Genomic DNA, 14,864 nt, shown 5'->3' with positions numbered 1-14,864 from the left:
AAGCAAAGATGCGCTCAAACGCGGAACGCGGAACGGAATTTCAGTGGGTGCGGTTTTCCTGCCGGAGTCAGGGTCAACCGCAGCCTTCCCAATTGCACAGGCGCAGTGCCACTTACCCAGCATGGAAGTGTTGTGTCTCGGCTGTGTGTTGGCGGCGGTTCTAACGTGGGGTTTTCTCTGCTTTTGGGACTCTGCAGAACGAATGAAGACTGCGGAGCAAGCAGGCCTGTTGAAATCCGGAAGCCGAACCCTTCTAGTGATCGCGCACCCCGATGATGAAGCCATGTTCTTTGCTCCCACAGTGCTAGGTTTGGCACGCCTGAAGCACCGGATGTCCCTGCTCTGCTTCTCTGCAGGTAGGAGGCCTTAAGTGATCGCTGGGAGCCTGGGCTGTGAGGGATTTGGGTACTAGTCAATCTCAATATACTCCTCCCCGAAGGGTTTTCAGTTGTAGGGAGCTAGATGAATACACCGAAGGTCTTTCCTTTGAACTCCTTCCAGGCTGACAGGGAGCAGCTGGCCTCCCAGGTGAGTTTGGGGGATGTCTGCAGCTTGCATACTCCACTCTCCGCTGTCAGGATTGAGGAGAGGAAAGGGAGTTTCTCACCATTGGTTCCACTCAGTGCCAGCATTTTCGTTGGGAACTGCGACTGTATTAGTTATTTTGGAACCTTTCATTTGCAGAAGGGTCAAGAACAGTGATATTACTATGTAGTACAGCAAAAACAATTTATTCTGTATGGTGCATGTTCAGTCCTTAAAATTTCGCTTCTAATAATAGCAAAGGACCTTCTGCATGTTGAATCCGTATTGTGCTAGAAAGTTGCGTGTGTCAACCTGGAGGAGGGACTCGGATAAATAGTAATTTTGTAGATGATTTTAGAGTTCATCTCCACCCAACTTTCCGTGAAAGAGCCATTCAACGAATAGGGCTAGTATTCTGATACAGAAAACATCAATTGAGGGAAAAAAAAAAAAAGTAACCATGGTGCTTAATCATGGCCATAATTGCACAGCTGTGTAAATGAAGTAATCGAGCTGTATACAATGTGTGGATTTTATAGTATGTCAAATTATATCTCAATAAATCAGTTGTTTTTAGTTGCTCATAACCTCTTTTCCTATTTGGTTGTGTTATTTCAATCCTTTCTATACAAATTTCACAGAAATCATATTTAATACAATTGTATTCTTTTCACTTAACATTTCTTTTTCACTTACCTAGTATATGTTAAAACATTTATGGTAGGCCTATTCTATCTGTCTCATCGACGTCAATGTCTAAAATTGACTGTTTTAAGGCTTTGCATATAATTTGAATTCCCTAAGGCATACCAGTTTTACATTCTGAGTGGTAATAATGAAGAGTATCTCTCTTACTATATTACCCTCTCTAGCACTGACCAATATTTTTTATAAATTTCTTAGTTTTTTTCCCCGAAATTAATCGTTTGTTACCAATAAGATTAAATCATCTTTATTATTTATTGAGAATTTAGATCTAAGCACTTTTTTTCTCTCTTAATGTGAAAGATATTATTTGCAAATAGTTCCAAGTAACAGCCTGATTTTTTTCTTTGCTTTTAATCTTATATTTCATACTACAACTATGAGAGTCAAATATAGGCAAGTTTTTGTTTCAAGACCTACAAGAGAAGCCTTTATTTTATTTGCAAAATATTGTAGATGCAGTGTGATCTTTAATAAAGTTCTTATTTTTATAAAAAGGCTCATAAAAATTTAGTACCAGAAACCCAGATTTTTCCTGCCTCATTTTCTGTCTTTTGTTTTTGTTTTTGTTTTGCTGCTGGGGTTCAAACCCAGAGCCTCAAACATGTTGGGCAAACACTCTACCATTGAGCTGAACCCCCAGCCTCCCAGGCTTTTGTTTGTTGTTGTTGTTTGTTCTAATTAGTTATATATGGCAGTAGAATGCATTTTCACACATAGTACACAATTGGAGCATAATTTCTCATTCCTCTGGCTATAAGTGGTGCTGAATCCCACCAGAAGTGTAATCATACATGTATATAGGGAAATAATGTCCATCTCATTTTACCATCTTTCCCATCCCCACTGCCCCATCCCTCCCCTCTGCACAATCCAAAGTTCCTTCATTCTTCCCTATCTGCCCCCTCCCAGCTTACTGTGGATCAGCATCTGCTTATAGGAGAAAAGATTCAGCTTTTGGTTTTAGGGGATTGGCTTATTTCACTTAGCATTATATTCTCTAGTTCCATCCATTTACCAGAAAATGCCATAATTTCATTATTCTTTAAGGCTGAGTAATATTCCACTCTGTATTTATATCACATTTTATTTATCCAGTCATCTGTTGAAGGGCATCTAGTTTGGTTCCACAGTTTAGCTATTGTGAATTGAGCTGCTATAAACATTGATGTGGTTGTGTCACTGTATATGCTGATTAGGAAAAGAAGAACTTAAAATATCACTATTTGCGGACGATATGATCCTATACCTAGAAGACCCAAAAGGGTCTACAAAGAAACTACTAGAACTAATAAATGAATTCAGCAAAGTGGCAGGATATAAAATCAACACGCATAAATCAAAGGCATTCCTGTACATCAACAACAAAACTTCTGAAATGGAAATGAGGAAAACTACCCCATTCACAATATCCTCAAAAAAAATAAAATACTTGGGGATCAACCTAACAAAAGAGGTGAAAGATTTATACAAAGAAAACTACAGAACCCTAAAGAGAGAGATAGAAGAAGATCTTAGAAGATGGAAAAATGTACCCTGTTCATGGATAGGCAGAACTAACATCATCAAAATGGCAATATTACCCAAAGTTCTCTACAGGTTCAACGCAATGCCAATCAAAATCCCAAGGGCATTTCTTGTAGAAATAGATAAAGCTATCATGAAATTCATATGGAAAAACAAAAGACCCAGAATAGCAAAAGCTATTCTAAGCAGGAAGTGTGAATCAGGCGGTATAGCGATACCAGATTTCAAACTATATTACAGAGCAATAGTAACAAAAACAGCATGGTACTGGTACCAAAACAGGCAGGTGGACCAATGGTACAGAATAGAGGACACAGAGACCAATCCTCAAAATTACAACTTTCTTATATTTGATAAAGGCGCTAAAAGCATGCAATGGAGAAAGGATAGCATCTTCAACAAATGGTGCTGGGAAAACTGGAAATCCATATGCAACAAAATGAAGCTGAATCCCTTTCTCTCGCCATGCACAAAAGTTAATTCAAAATGGATCAAGGAGCTAGATATCAAACCAGAGACTCTGCACCTGATAGAAGAAAAAGTTGGCTCCGATCTACATAGTGTGGGGTCGGGCTCCAAATTCCTTAATAGGATGCCCATAGCCCAAGAATTAAATACAAGAATAAACAAATGGGACTTACTGAAACTAAAAAGTTTTTTCTCAGCAAGAGAAACAATAAGAGAGGTAAACAGGGAACCTACATCCTGGGAACAAATTTTTACTCCTCACACTTCAGATAGAGCCCTAATATCCAGAATATACAAAGAACTTAAAAAATTAAACAATAAGATAACAAACAACCCTATCAACAAATGGGCCAAGGACCTGAACAGACACTTCTCAGAGGAAGACATACAGTCAATCAATAAGTATATGAAAAAATGCTCACCATCCTTTAGATATAAACCGAGGAGTTGGGTAGCTGGGTCAAATGGTGGTTCCATTCCAAGTTTTCTGAGGAATCTCCATACTTCTTTCCAAAGTGGTTGTACCAATTTGCAGTCCCACCAGCAATGAATGAGTGTATCTTTTTTCCCTCATCCTCGCCAATATTTATTTTTTGTTTTCTTGATTATGTGCCATTCTGGCTAGAGTGAGATGAACTCTTAGAGTAGTTTTGATTTGCCTTTCTCTAATTGCAGCCTCCCAGGTTTCCCCCACCCCCTAATAAAAATTGTAATCCCAGCTATTTGGGGCACTGAGGCAGGAGGATCTCAAATTCCAGCCCAATCTGGACAACTTAGAGAGACCCTGCCTCAAAATAAAAAAATACAAAGGGCTGAGAATGTAGCTCAGGGTAGAACACTTTCCTAGCCTATGCAAAGTCCTGGCTTCAATCCATAAAAGAAAGAAGAAAAGAGAAAAAAATGTCAACATATACTTAGCAGCCAGCATTTTTAAAATTTATTTTTATTTATTTTTAATTTATAGATGGATACGATGCCTTTATTTTTTATTTTTTATGTAGTGCTGAGGATCAAACCCAGTGCCTCACATGTACTAGGCATGTCTTTCATTATTTCCTCTGAATCTAAATTATCATTTTAAAATCTTCTATCTTGGATTTTTAAAATTATATTTTAAATCCCAACTAATTCAAAAATATGTATGGAACATTTTTCACACTCCTGACTTAACATTCTGATGTACAAAACAGGACACTGATAATTTATGACACAGTATAATGAAAGCTATGATGATGTAATGGAGAAAGTACTATGGGTAGAAAATATAAAAATGCATTAATTCTCTTTGAGCAGACTAGATTAAGGAAAGCTTCTCCAAATAGGTTTTCTTTTGAGCTAGTCTTTAAAAATAATAGTAGGTTACCTATGATGCAGAGTAAGTCATTCTAGACAGTAGTAAAGACATCAGTAAGTCCTGAACTTGTATAAATAATTCATTCTAACTAGATCCCCAGGTTAGGGAGAAGGGAGAAGCAGGGGAAAAGATAATTTTTTTGTTACTAATGCCTCTTTTAATCCTGTCACTAACCCTATGAAGAGGATAATACTATTATTCCCATTTTACAATTGTAGCAACAAAATCACAAAGAGTTTAAGTAACAACCAGAGTAGCTACAACAGAGACCCAGGTCTCTGTAGCTTTTGTTTGTTTGTTTGTTCTAAACCATTATACCCAATCTGCCTCTTGTATTGCTTCAGTTATAAAATATCTGTATTGATTCCCAGTGTACATTTTTAAGCTTTATTTTGTTTATTTATTTTGATGTGGTGCTGAGAATTTCTGCTATTAAAAAAAATAATAATACCTTGGCCTGACAATTTAAGGGAATTTAGCCAGATGTGCTGTCCCCCATTTAGAAGTTTGCAGTCCTTATGAGAATATAAACATCATTGAGAAGTCTTACTATTAAAATAAAAAAAGATCTAGTTGGGCACAGTGGTGCACACCTGTAATCCCAGCGGCTTGGGCGACTCATGCAGGAAGACCACAGGTTCAAAGTCAGCCTCAGCAACTTGGCAAGGCCCTGAGAAACATAGTAAGATCCTGTCTCAAAATAAAATATAAAAAGGATTGGGTATGTGGCTCAGTGGTTAAGTGCCCCTGAGTTCAATCCCTGGTACAAAAAAATAATAATAATATTTAATTTTGTTTAATCCAGCATTTCCCAAATTTATGTAACCACCAAAATGCCTGCTAATATGCACATCCAATAATAGGACGTCACTGACAAGTTTTGATGCGGAATTAATATAATCAATTCTCTGTTTTAAAAAGCTTATTCTAGGGCTGGGGCTGTAGCTCAGTGGTAGAGCGCTTGCTTTGCACATGTGAGATTACTGGGTTCGATCCTCAGCACCACATAAAAATAAATAAAGATATTGTGTCATCTACAATTTAAAAATATTAAAAGAAGAAAAAAAACTTATTCTAGCTGGGCACAGTAGTGCATACCTGTAATCCCAGTGGCTGGGGAGACTGAGGCAAAGATGATTTTGATTTCACATCTTACCTCAGAAATTTGGCGAGGCTCTAAGCAACTCAGTGGGACCCTGTCTCTAAATAAAATACAAGAAAGGTCTGGGAATGTGGCTCAGTGGTTAAGTAACCCTAGTACCAAAAAAAAAGCTTTTTCTAGGAGCTGTGGTTTTAACTCAGTTATAGAGCACTTGCCTACCAAGCACTATGTTCGATCCTCAGCACCACATAAAAAAAAAAATAAAAATAAAAGGTATTTTGTCTATCTACAACTAATAAATAAATAAATAAATAAATAAATAAACAAACAAGCTTATTCTAGTCTGGCATGGTAGTGGAGCAGGCTGTAATCCCAGCGGCTGGGGAGGCTGAAGAGGAGGATGAAGAGTTCAAAGATAGCCTCAGTAATTTGGCAAGGAGGCCCTAAGCAACTTAGTGAGACCCTGTCTCAAAAAATAGAAAGGGCTGGGGATGTGACTCAGTGATCAAGGTGCCCCTGGGTTCAATCCCTGATACAAAAAAAAAAAAAACCTCATTCTGATGGCAATGTGGAAAAAATTTGAAAGGAAAGATTATAGTCAAGAATACCAATTCAGCCCATCATTTCCTCTCTAGATTGCAACTGCAGACTCAAATATCAGATTCCCTTGTATTTCTGGTCTATGTGCTGTTCCTATAGTCTGACATTCCTATCTTAATTACTATAGCTTTTATAGCACTGTTATCTGATATGACCAGATTGCTTCAGGGCATGTTTGCTGATTTTGACATTTTTTCCTTCTAAATACATTTTATAATTAGCTTGGTCATGTTCAAGGAAAAACTTTGCTGGCATTTTTATTGAAATTTCACTGACTTAATATAAGGAGACTTGACATTTATATTGTAAAGTCTTTCCATCTATTATGATATGTCTCATTTATTTTGGCCTTCTTTCATGTCTGCTAATAGTTTCATTTTTTTGTGTTAGAGATTAAACCCAGAGCTTCAAGCATGCACTCTACTACTGAACTACACCCCTAGCCCCAATATTTTTCTTAGAAGAGACAGGTTCCTGCCATGTTTTCCAGGTTGGCCTTGAACTTGAGGATCATCTTGCCTCAGCCTCCTGAGTAGGGGGGGCTTTAGGTGCCTACCAACATTCTGGGCTGTTAACAGTTTTATATTTAAGATCTTACATATGTATGGAGATGGTAATTATACAATTTGTCCTTTAATCTGTGTCTAATGTCTAGAGGTTCATGTTGCAAATATTATAGTCTATGTTACCCTCTCATAGTTTGATAACCTCTCATTTCTTTAAAATGTATAAAACACATATCTAATAATTCCAATTTCTATAATCTGTATATTTGTGTCTGCTCTTTGTTCTGATAACTCATTCTGGGTGACACATTTCTATGTGTATTTTGTGATTTTTTTTTAATGGAAGTAAACACATGTTTCTCAGAACTGTATTTGTGATAATACTTTCATGATTTACTTTGGCCAGGCAGCTAAACACGCCACCTACCTCAGAAGACTCTAAAATGTTAGATTGAGATTTTTCAGGCCACAGAGGTGGTATAAATTTAGGATCCAAACCCAGGTATATATGTAACAAATTATCTGAAAACTTAGTGGCTTAAAACATTAAGAATACTTGTTCTCATGGTGTCATACTAAGAATACTGTCTCTGCTCAGTACCTTAATTGGAGGAACCAAAGACTGGAAACTAGAATCATCTGAAGATTCATTCACTTAAGTCTCTGGCCTTCAGCTAGGGACTTAGCTAGAGATACCAACCAGAACATCCACTTGTGGTATATCCAGTGTCTGTGTGTCTTAGGCTTCCTTACAGGTGTCCATATTGTCTTTCATGACCTTGCCTTAGAAATCATACAGTATCGCTTCTGCTAACATTCTTCTTGTCAAGGAAATGTATCTCAATGATCTCTGTCTAGAATGGGCTTTTTTCTACTTCATCCTCTGAAGGAATTGCCTTTTGAAGGTCCTATCTTTCGTATAAACATCTTATTTTTGTCTAAGCTTTTCTCCCTAACTTTAGATTGTCAAGACGCAAGTGCCCTAGGGTCAACACAATAATACCTCTCAGGATTCACACTTACCTATTGTTTTGGTCCTTTAGAAAAAAGCCTTTGCTTTTGTACTAGTTCAATCATACATGGAGAACACGTTTACCTTTATTTCACATTCAGGTATTCTATACTAAGAGTGTTTCTCCAGGTATCCATACATCATGTTTCCTAAAGAAGAAATTATTTTTTTGTTTCAGTTTAGTACCAGAGATTGAACCCGTGGGTGCTATTTTATTTTGAGATAGGATCTCACTAAGTTACTATGGACTTGCTAAATTTCTGAGGTTAGCTTTGCAATCTTCCTGTCTTAGCCTCTGAAGCTGCTGTTATTACAGGTGTGCTTTATGGTGTCTGGTGTATTAAGTTATTTATTTATTTATTTTTTAGTTGTAGTTGGATGTTTATTTTTATGTGGTGCTGAGGATTGAACCCAGTGCCTCTCAAACTCTAGTACTGAGCCACAACCCCAGCCCCTGTATTAGATTATTTGTAATAATTGCTTTTTAATTGTTAATAATTCATCAAAGTAATATTTTTTAAAACTTTTTTTAGTTGTGGGTGCACACAATACTTTTATTTTTATATGGTGCTGAGAATTGAACCAAGTGCCTCTCATGTGCTAGGTGAGCACTGTACCACTGAGCTACAACCCCAGCCCCCAAAGTAATCTTTATTTAGATATATTTAAATCCATTCTCAAAAGTGTTATTTTCATCCAATTCTATTCTGTCTAACCCAATACATTTGGGATTTCTAAAAACATATGATCTTGAGTGTTGATTGCATCCTGCTAAAAATGGAATAAGGAACAGGGATTTGGTTCAGTGATAGAGTGCTTGCCTAGAATGCTTGAAGCCTTGCATTCAATCCCCAGCATGGGGAGGGGGAAGTAAAAATGGAATAAATTGGTAATACTTTAAAATATGAATTTTATTACTTTAAGGGAGTTAGAAAAAAAATCAGAATATGACTCAAAGTTTATCTCACTGGTTCTTTTTTACTAACATATATCTAAATACTTAGGTACTTTTCTCTAAAAGTTGTTAATCATATGATCACACCAACCAAAGAATACGTCGGCATCCAATGTCTAACTGAAAACAATTTATAAACTATTTATAAATACTGATGCTAATAGGTTAACTTGTAGGCTATTTATTAGACATATATATTTTTAAACATATGTTTACTTACCTTTTTCTTATAATTAGCTTAGAATTTATATGCCACATCACCTTATACATACCCCCTATTTAAAACTCACCAACTGTGTAAGTGCATATGAAAATGTTGATGTCAGTGGGTATGGTAGTATACCCCTATTGTCCCAGCTTCTCAGGAGGCTGAGGCAGGAGGATCATTTGAACCTAAGAGTTCAAGTCTGGGTAACACAGCAAAACTCTGCCTCAATAAATAATAATAATTGTTGATATCTTGCTGATTGCTTTTTTAATTGGAGCATGTCACCCTTTTCAGAGCTTTTCATTATTTATGTAATGCATTAGGTTTTTGCTATAAAAATAGGCAATTTGATTAAACAATGAGAAACCCTAAAAGAAATGCTAATGAAACATTAGGGAAGAGATCATTTCAGAGACCAAAGACAAAGAAATGCCACCGTGACAAAAAAACAGTAAAACAGAACCTCTGAACAGTAAAAAGAAAAGAAGCAAGTGTGGAAAAGAAAGTATAGTAGTACTAATCTGAAGGAAGTATAGAATGGGGCCAAGTGCAGTAGCACAGACCAGTATACTTAAAATGATTAAAATGGACCAGGCACTGTGGCACAGACCTGTAATTCCAGTAACTTGGGAAACTGAGGCAAGTAGATTGCAATTTGAGGTTTCAACCCTTACAACTTAGCCAGACCCTGTCTCAGGGTGTAACTCAGTGGTAGAGTGTCCCTGGGTTCAATCCTCAGTTCAAAAAAAAAAAAAAAGCATAGGATGGGAATCATCAACAAAATTTAATTCATTTTTGGTATTGAAAATACTTGCTGTAACATCACTGTGATGTGCTGGACTCTGTTCTGATTCTGTATACTTCTCATTCCATCTAATAAATAAATGCCTGCCATACTCAGAAAAATATAGTTTCCCACATGTTTGGACTTGCTAATGACCAACTGCAAACAGAGAAGTTAACAAAAATTAGCATTTCCATAAACTAGCATTCATAAACTAATGAATGCAGTTTCTTTAGAAATAGTGAAACTTCTCCCAAGTATAGCTAGATTGGTTGATAATAGCATATGATAATATTTTTCTTTGTTTCTTTTTTTTTTTTTAGTTGTTGATGGACACAATATCTTTATTTTTATTTGTTTATTTTTATGTGGTACTGAGGATCGAACCCAGGGCCTCATGCATGTGAGGCAGGTGCTCTACCACTGAGCTACAACTCCAGACCCAATGTTTCTTGATTTTAGCTGGATAGATGTATATATATATATTTTTTTTTATTTAAACGGTCCTTTAACTGTATTTGTTCATCTATTGTAAAGATATAATTTAAGTTTTATAGTGATAACTCTGAATGAAAATATTTTTATTAATGTTTTAAAAAGTTGTGGTAAAATATACATAACAAAATTTGCAATTTTAAACATTTTTAAGTGTTCAATTCAGTGGTAGTAAGTACATTCACAAGATTGTGTAACCATCACCTCTGTTTCATCATCTAAAACAAACACTGTAACCCATTAAGCAATAACTGTCCTCTCCTCAGCCTCTGGCAACTACCATTTTCTACTTTCTGTTTCTTATGAATTTAATTGTTACAGATACCTCACACAAGTGAAATCGTATAGTAATCATCATTTTATATCTGACTTAATGTTGATTAGAATAATTTTTTTAATTCATCAGTGTTGTAGCAAGTATCAAAATTTTATTTATTTTGTCTTATGGCTGAATATTATATATATATATATATACCAAATTTGTTTTTTCATTTGTCTGTTGGTAGACACTTAGATTTTTCTACTTTTTGACTATTGTGAATATGTTTCTTTGAACAGTGTTACAAGTATGTTTCAGTACCAGTTTCTAGTTCTTTTGAGTATATACTTGTGAGTACAATTGTTCAGTCATGTGGTAATTCTGTTTAAATTTCTGAAGAATCTCCAAACTGTTTTCCAAAGCAGCTGTGTCATTTCACATTCCCACCAGTGGTGCACTATGGTTCCACTTTCTTTTGTTTCTTTTCAGGACTGAGGACATAACTTAGGGCCCTGTACTTGCTAGGCAAGCGCTCTGTTACTGAGCTGAATCGCCAACCCCAGTTCCACTTTCTTTATATCCTTTTCAATACTTGTAATTTTCTGTTTTCAGAACTATAGTCATCCTAATGGGCATGAAGTGATATGTTATTGTGGGTTTGATATGCATGTTCCTAATGACTAATGATGAGCATCTTTTCACATGCTTGTTGGTTATCTTCTTTGGAGAATGTTTAGTTAAATCCTTTGGCCATTTAAAAATTCTAATTTCATTTTTGAATCATGATTTCTTAAGCTAGGGTATGTAGACACATTCTAATGGAAGGGGGTCAAGTCCTCTTGGTTTCAACTTCCTTTGGGAGCCCAGACCTCTCTGTTTCAATAATACTGCCTCCTTCCTTTATCTTGGTAGTCACTTTTTGCTATCCCTAATCTCTTGACCTGTTTACTGTTTACTTCACTGGTACCTGTTTAGCCCTTCACTCTTTCATTGGTGATAAATCAAAATCTTTGCATTAAATTTTCTCTTACTATATGATATGGTTTTGTTATCCTGGGTAGACCTTGACACAGCATAAGCTCCCTCATTTTATTTTATTTATTCATTTATTCAGGGATTGAACCCAGGGGTGCTTAACCACTGAGCCACATCTCCAGCCATTTTTTATATTTTACTTAAGAGACAGGGTCTCACGGAGTTACTTAGGGCTTCACTAAATTGCTGAGGCTGGCTTTGAACTCACAATCCTCCTACCTTAATCTCCTGAGTGATAGAGATTACAGGTGTTGCCACCATTCCCAGCTCCTTCATTTTATAATGAGAAAAAACTTGGACCTTTTTTCTTCCAAATACATTTTTTTTTATTACTTGGTATTCAAGGGAAAACTGTACTGGAATTCTGAAACTAAGAAGGAGGATCACAACAAGTTCAAGGCCAAACTCAGTAATTGTGCAAAAGTCTGTCTCAAAAACAAGATCCTGGGTTCAATCCCCAGAACCTAAAAAAAAAGAATTTCTCCGAATTCATGTAGCTAGTAGGCAGCCAGATGTTGTGAGACCATAATACCTTGATTCTCAGTCCCTTTCTCATTAAATTAAAACTTTCTAGCCAGACACAGTGGCACATATCTGTAATCCCAGAAATTTGTGAGGCTGAGGCAGGAGGATTTAAGTTCTAGGTCAGCCATAGCAATTTAGCAAGGCTCTAAGCAATTTAGTGTAACCCTTTCTCAAAATAGGGATGTAGCTCAGTGGTAAGGTGCCCCTGGGTTGAATTCCCAGTACTGCTAGAAAAAAGAAAAAAAGAAAACTGAGGGGAAAAGTATGTTGAAGAGAGTCCAGAATTAAAACTGTTCTCTACAGTTTTTTTAGGGTGTTAGTCTCTTTGTCAGATACAATGTAATGACTGTCTCCTATTGAGACAGTTCAGATCTAGGGTAACCCCAACTCAAGTTGAAGGGTTTCACATGGTAGTTTTTCTTTGAGTTACCTGTAGTAAGCAGAGCTTCTCTTAAAGTCCTTCATGAATACCTGCAGTATGCTGAATATTAGGGATGATACAAGTTTCATCACATGACTTTTAAGGTCAATGACATTTACAGATTAATTAATAATTTGATAATGGAGAAAAATTCATAGTCAGAAGTAAAATACTGGACATGATTACTTTCCAGGGAAAATAGAAGAAGGCATTTGACATATGATCTGGATGATAAAGATGAATTGTAATTCAGAAAGAAACAAAGAGGAAGCAGGAAGTAAAAGTAAAGAGTTCGTGGAAAGAAAAAACTAACTCAGTACCCAACTGGGTACACTGATACGTTATCTCAAATTACCCTCCAGAAAACCTTATGAGCTTAGCCATTTTAGAGGTAAAGAAACTGAACCCGGAAAGTTAAGTAATATGAACAAATCACAAGTCATTATTTGTTGGAAACTTGAATTAAGGGAGTATATTAACTAGGTAGTTGCTTACAGTGAATGTGCAATTTAAATGGTACCAATTTCTTTATATTATTTATAAGACTGCAGAGGAGTCCTATATACAGAGGGAAGATTATTCTTAGGGACTGTAGTATATATGTTGGGAAAATAAAGAATATATAAACTTTGTAGGTGCTGGTTACCAAACTTCAAGAGAGGATGTTTTCTCAAATGGTGCCTGTACATTTTCCTATAATACCCAGGAGTAGCACCCTCTTTTTTCATAAATGTTAGATAGTTGATGATTGGTGTGTGTGTGTGTGTGTGTGTGTCTGTGTATTTTATTAGGGATCATACCAAGGGCCTCAAGTACACTCGACAGGCTCTCTACCACTAAATCATACCCCAGCCCAGGAGTCATAATTTAAAGCAGCCCAAACTAACAGTGTCACACACTCCAACTGACTGAGTGATTAAATAAAGGTCAATTCTAAATCTTCAAATGCCTTGTATTCCCTCTATGACTGAAATGCAGATGACAAGCATACAGTGAGAGAGACAGACAGACAAGCATGTAAATAATGATTTTAAAGAGTGTACTGCTGGGGACTGGGATTGTGACTCAGTGGCAGAGTACTTGCCTCACAAGTATGAGGCACTGAGTTCCATCCTCAGCACCACTTTAAAATAAAGGTATTGTGTCCATCTACAATTAAAAAAATAAATAAATAAAAGAGTATACTGCTGGTAGTCTTCTCATAAGAATAGTTTATAACAAGCTTAAGTATTACATTTTCTTCAACTCCTTATTATAATCACACATTTTTCAGGTAGCTTAAATCCTATAGGGAACAAATGGGATGAGAATAAACAGGGAAAAAAAGAATAAGAATAATAAACAGATCTCCACTGTTAAAGAAATCTACTACTATATTTGTTATTCTCAGGAAATTACTACAATCAAGGAGAGATTCGTAAGAAAGAACTTTTGCAGAGCTGTGATGTTTTGGGGATTCCAACCTCCCGTGTTATGATTATTGATAATAACAGGTAATTTATCTTTTTTTTTTTTTAAACACAAGTGGAGCACAACTTTTCATTTCTCTGGTTGTGCACGATGCAGAGTCACACCATTCATGCAATCGCACATGTATATAGTGAAATAATGTCCGTCTCATTCTACCATCTTTTCCACCCCCACTCCCTCTCCCTCCCCTCTGCCCAATCCAGAGTTTCTCCATTCTTCCCCCTCCCCCTTTATAAATCAGTATTCACTTATCAGAGAAAACATTTGGCCTTTGGTTTTTAGGGATTGGCTTACATCGCTTAGCATATTCTCCAAATCCATCCATTTACCCACAAATGCCATAATTTCATTCTTCTTTTAAGGCTATGTAAAATTCCAGTGTGTATGTGTGTGTGTATGTGTTTTGTTAGGGATCATACCAAGGTACACTCGACAGGCTCTCTACCACTAAATTATATCCCAGCCTAGGAGTCATAATTTAAAGCAGTCCAAACTAACAGTGTCACAGACCCCAACTGTCATGAGTGATAAAATAAAGGTCAATTCTAAATCTTCAGATGCCTTGTATTCCCTCTATGACTGAAATGCAAATGACAAGCATACAGTACACACACACACACACACACACACACACACACACCACAGTTTCTTTATCCATTCGTCTACTGAAGGGCATCTAGGTTGGTTCTACAGTTTAGGTATTGTGAATTGAGCTTCTGTAAACATTGATGTGGCTGTGTCACTGGAGTATGCTGATTTTAAGTCCTTTGAGTATATACCAAGGAGTGGGATAGCTGAGTCAAACTGTGGTTCCATTCCACGTTTTCTAAGGAATTTCCATGCTGCTTTCCAGAGTGGTTGCACCAATTTGCCATCCCACCAACTTATGGTTGCTTGTATTTTCTTTTTGACT

General features: G+C 36.5%; 1 protein-coding gene across 13 annotated transcripts in view; it reads left to right on the top strand.

The window, feature by feature from the left end:
* The first annotated feature begins 111 nt into the window (after nt 1-111).
* The window catches only part of Pigl (phosphatidylinositol glycan anchor biosynthesis class L), a 136,000-nt gene continuing 121,247 nt past the window's right edge, over nt 112-14,864 (top strand). For 10 of the 13 annotated variants that reach the window (XM_076869943.1, XM_076869938.1, XM_076869944.1 and 7 more), the window contains exons 1-2: nt 112-356; nt 13,872-13,974. In XM_076869943.1, coding sequence (XP_076726058.1) covers nt 122-356; nt 13,872-13,974 — 338 coding nt within the window. In that variant the 5' untranslated portion in view covers nt 112-121. Of the gene's footprint in view, nt 357-10,989; nt 11,063-13,871; nt 13,975-14,864 lie in introns of those variants that run through there. The other 3 variants (XM_076869949.1, XM_076869950.1, XM_076869951.1) reach the window with 2 other exon arrangements.

This window comes from Callospermophilus lateralis, chromosome 11 (assembly GCF_048772815.1).
Source record: "Callospermophilus lateralis isolate mCalLat2 chromosome 11, mCalLat2.hap1, whole genome shotgun sequence".
NCBI classification, from domain to species: domain Eukaryota; kingdom Metazoa; phylum Chordata; class Mammalia; order Rodentia; family Sciuridae; genus Callospermophilus; species Callospermophilus lateralis.
This window is presented reverse-complemented; position numbering and strand designations above follow the sequence as displayed.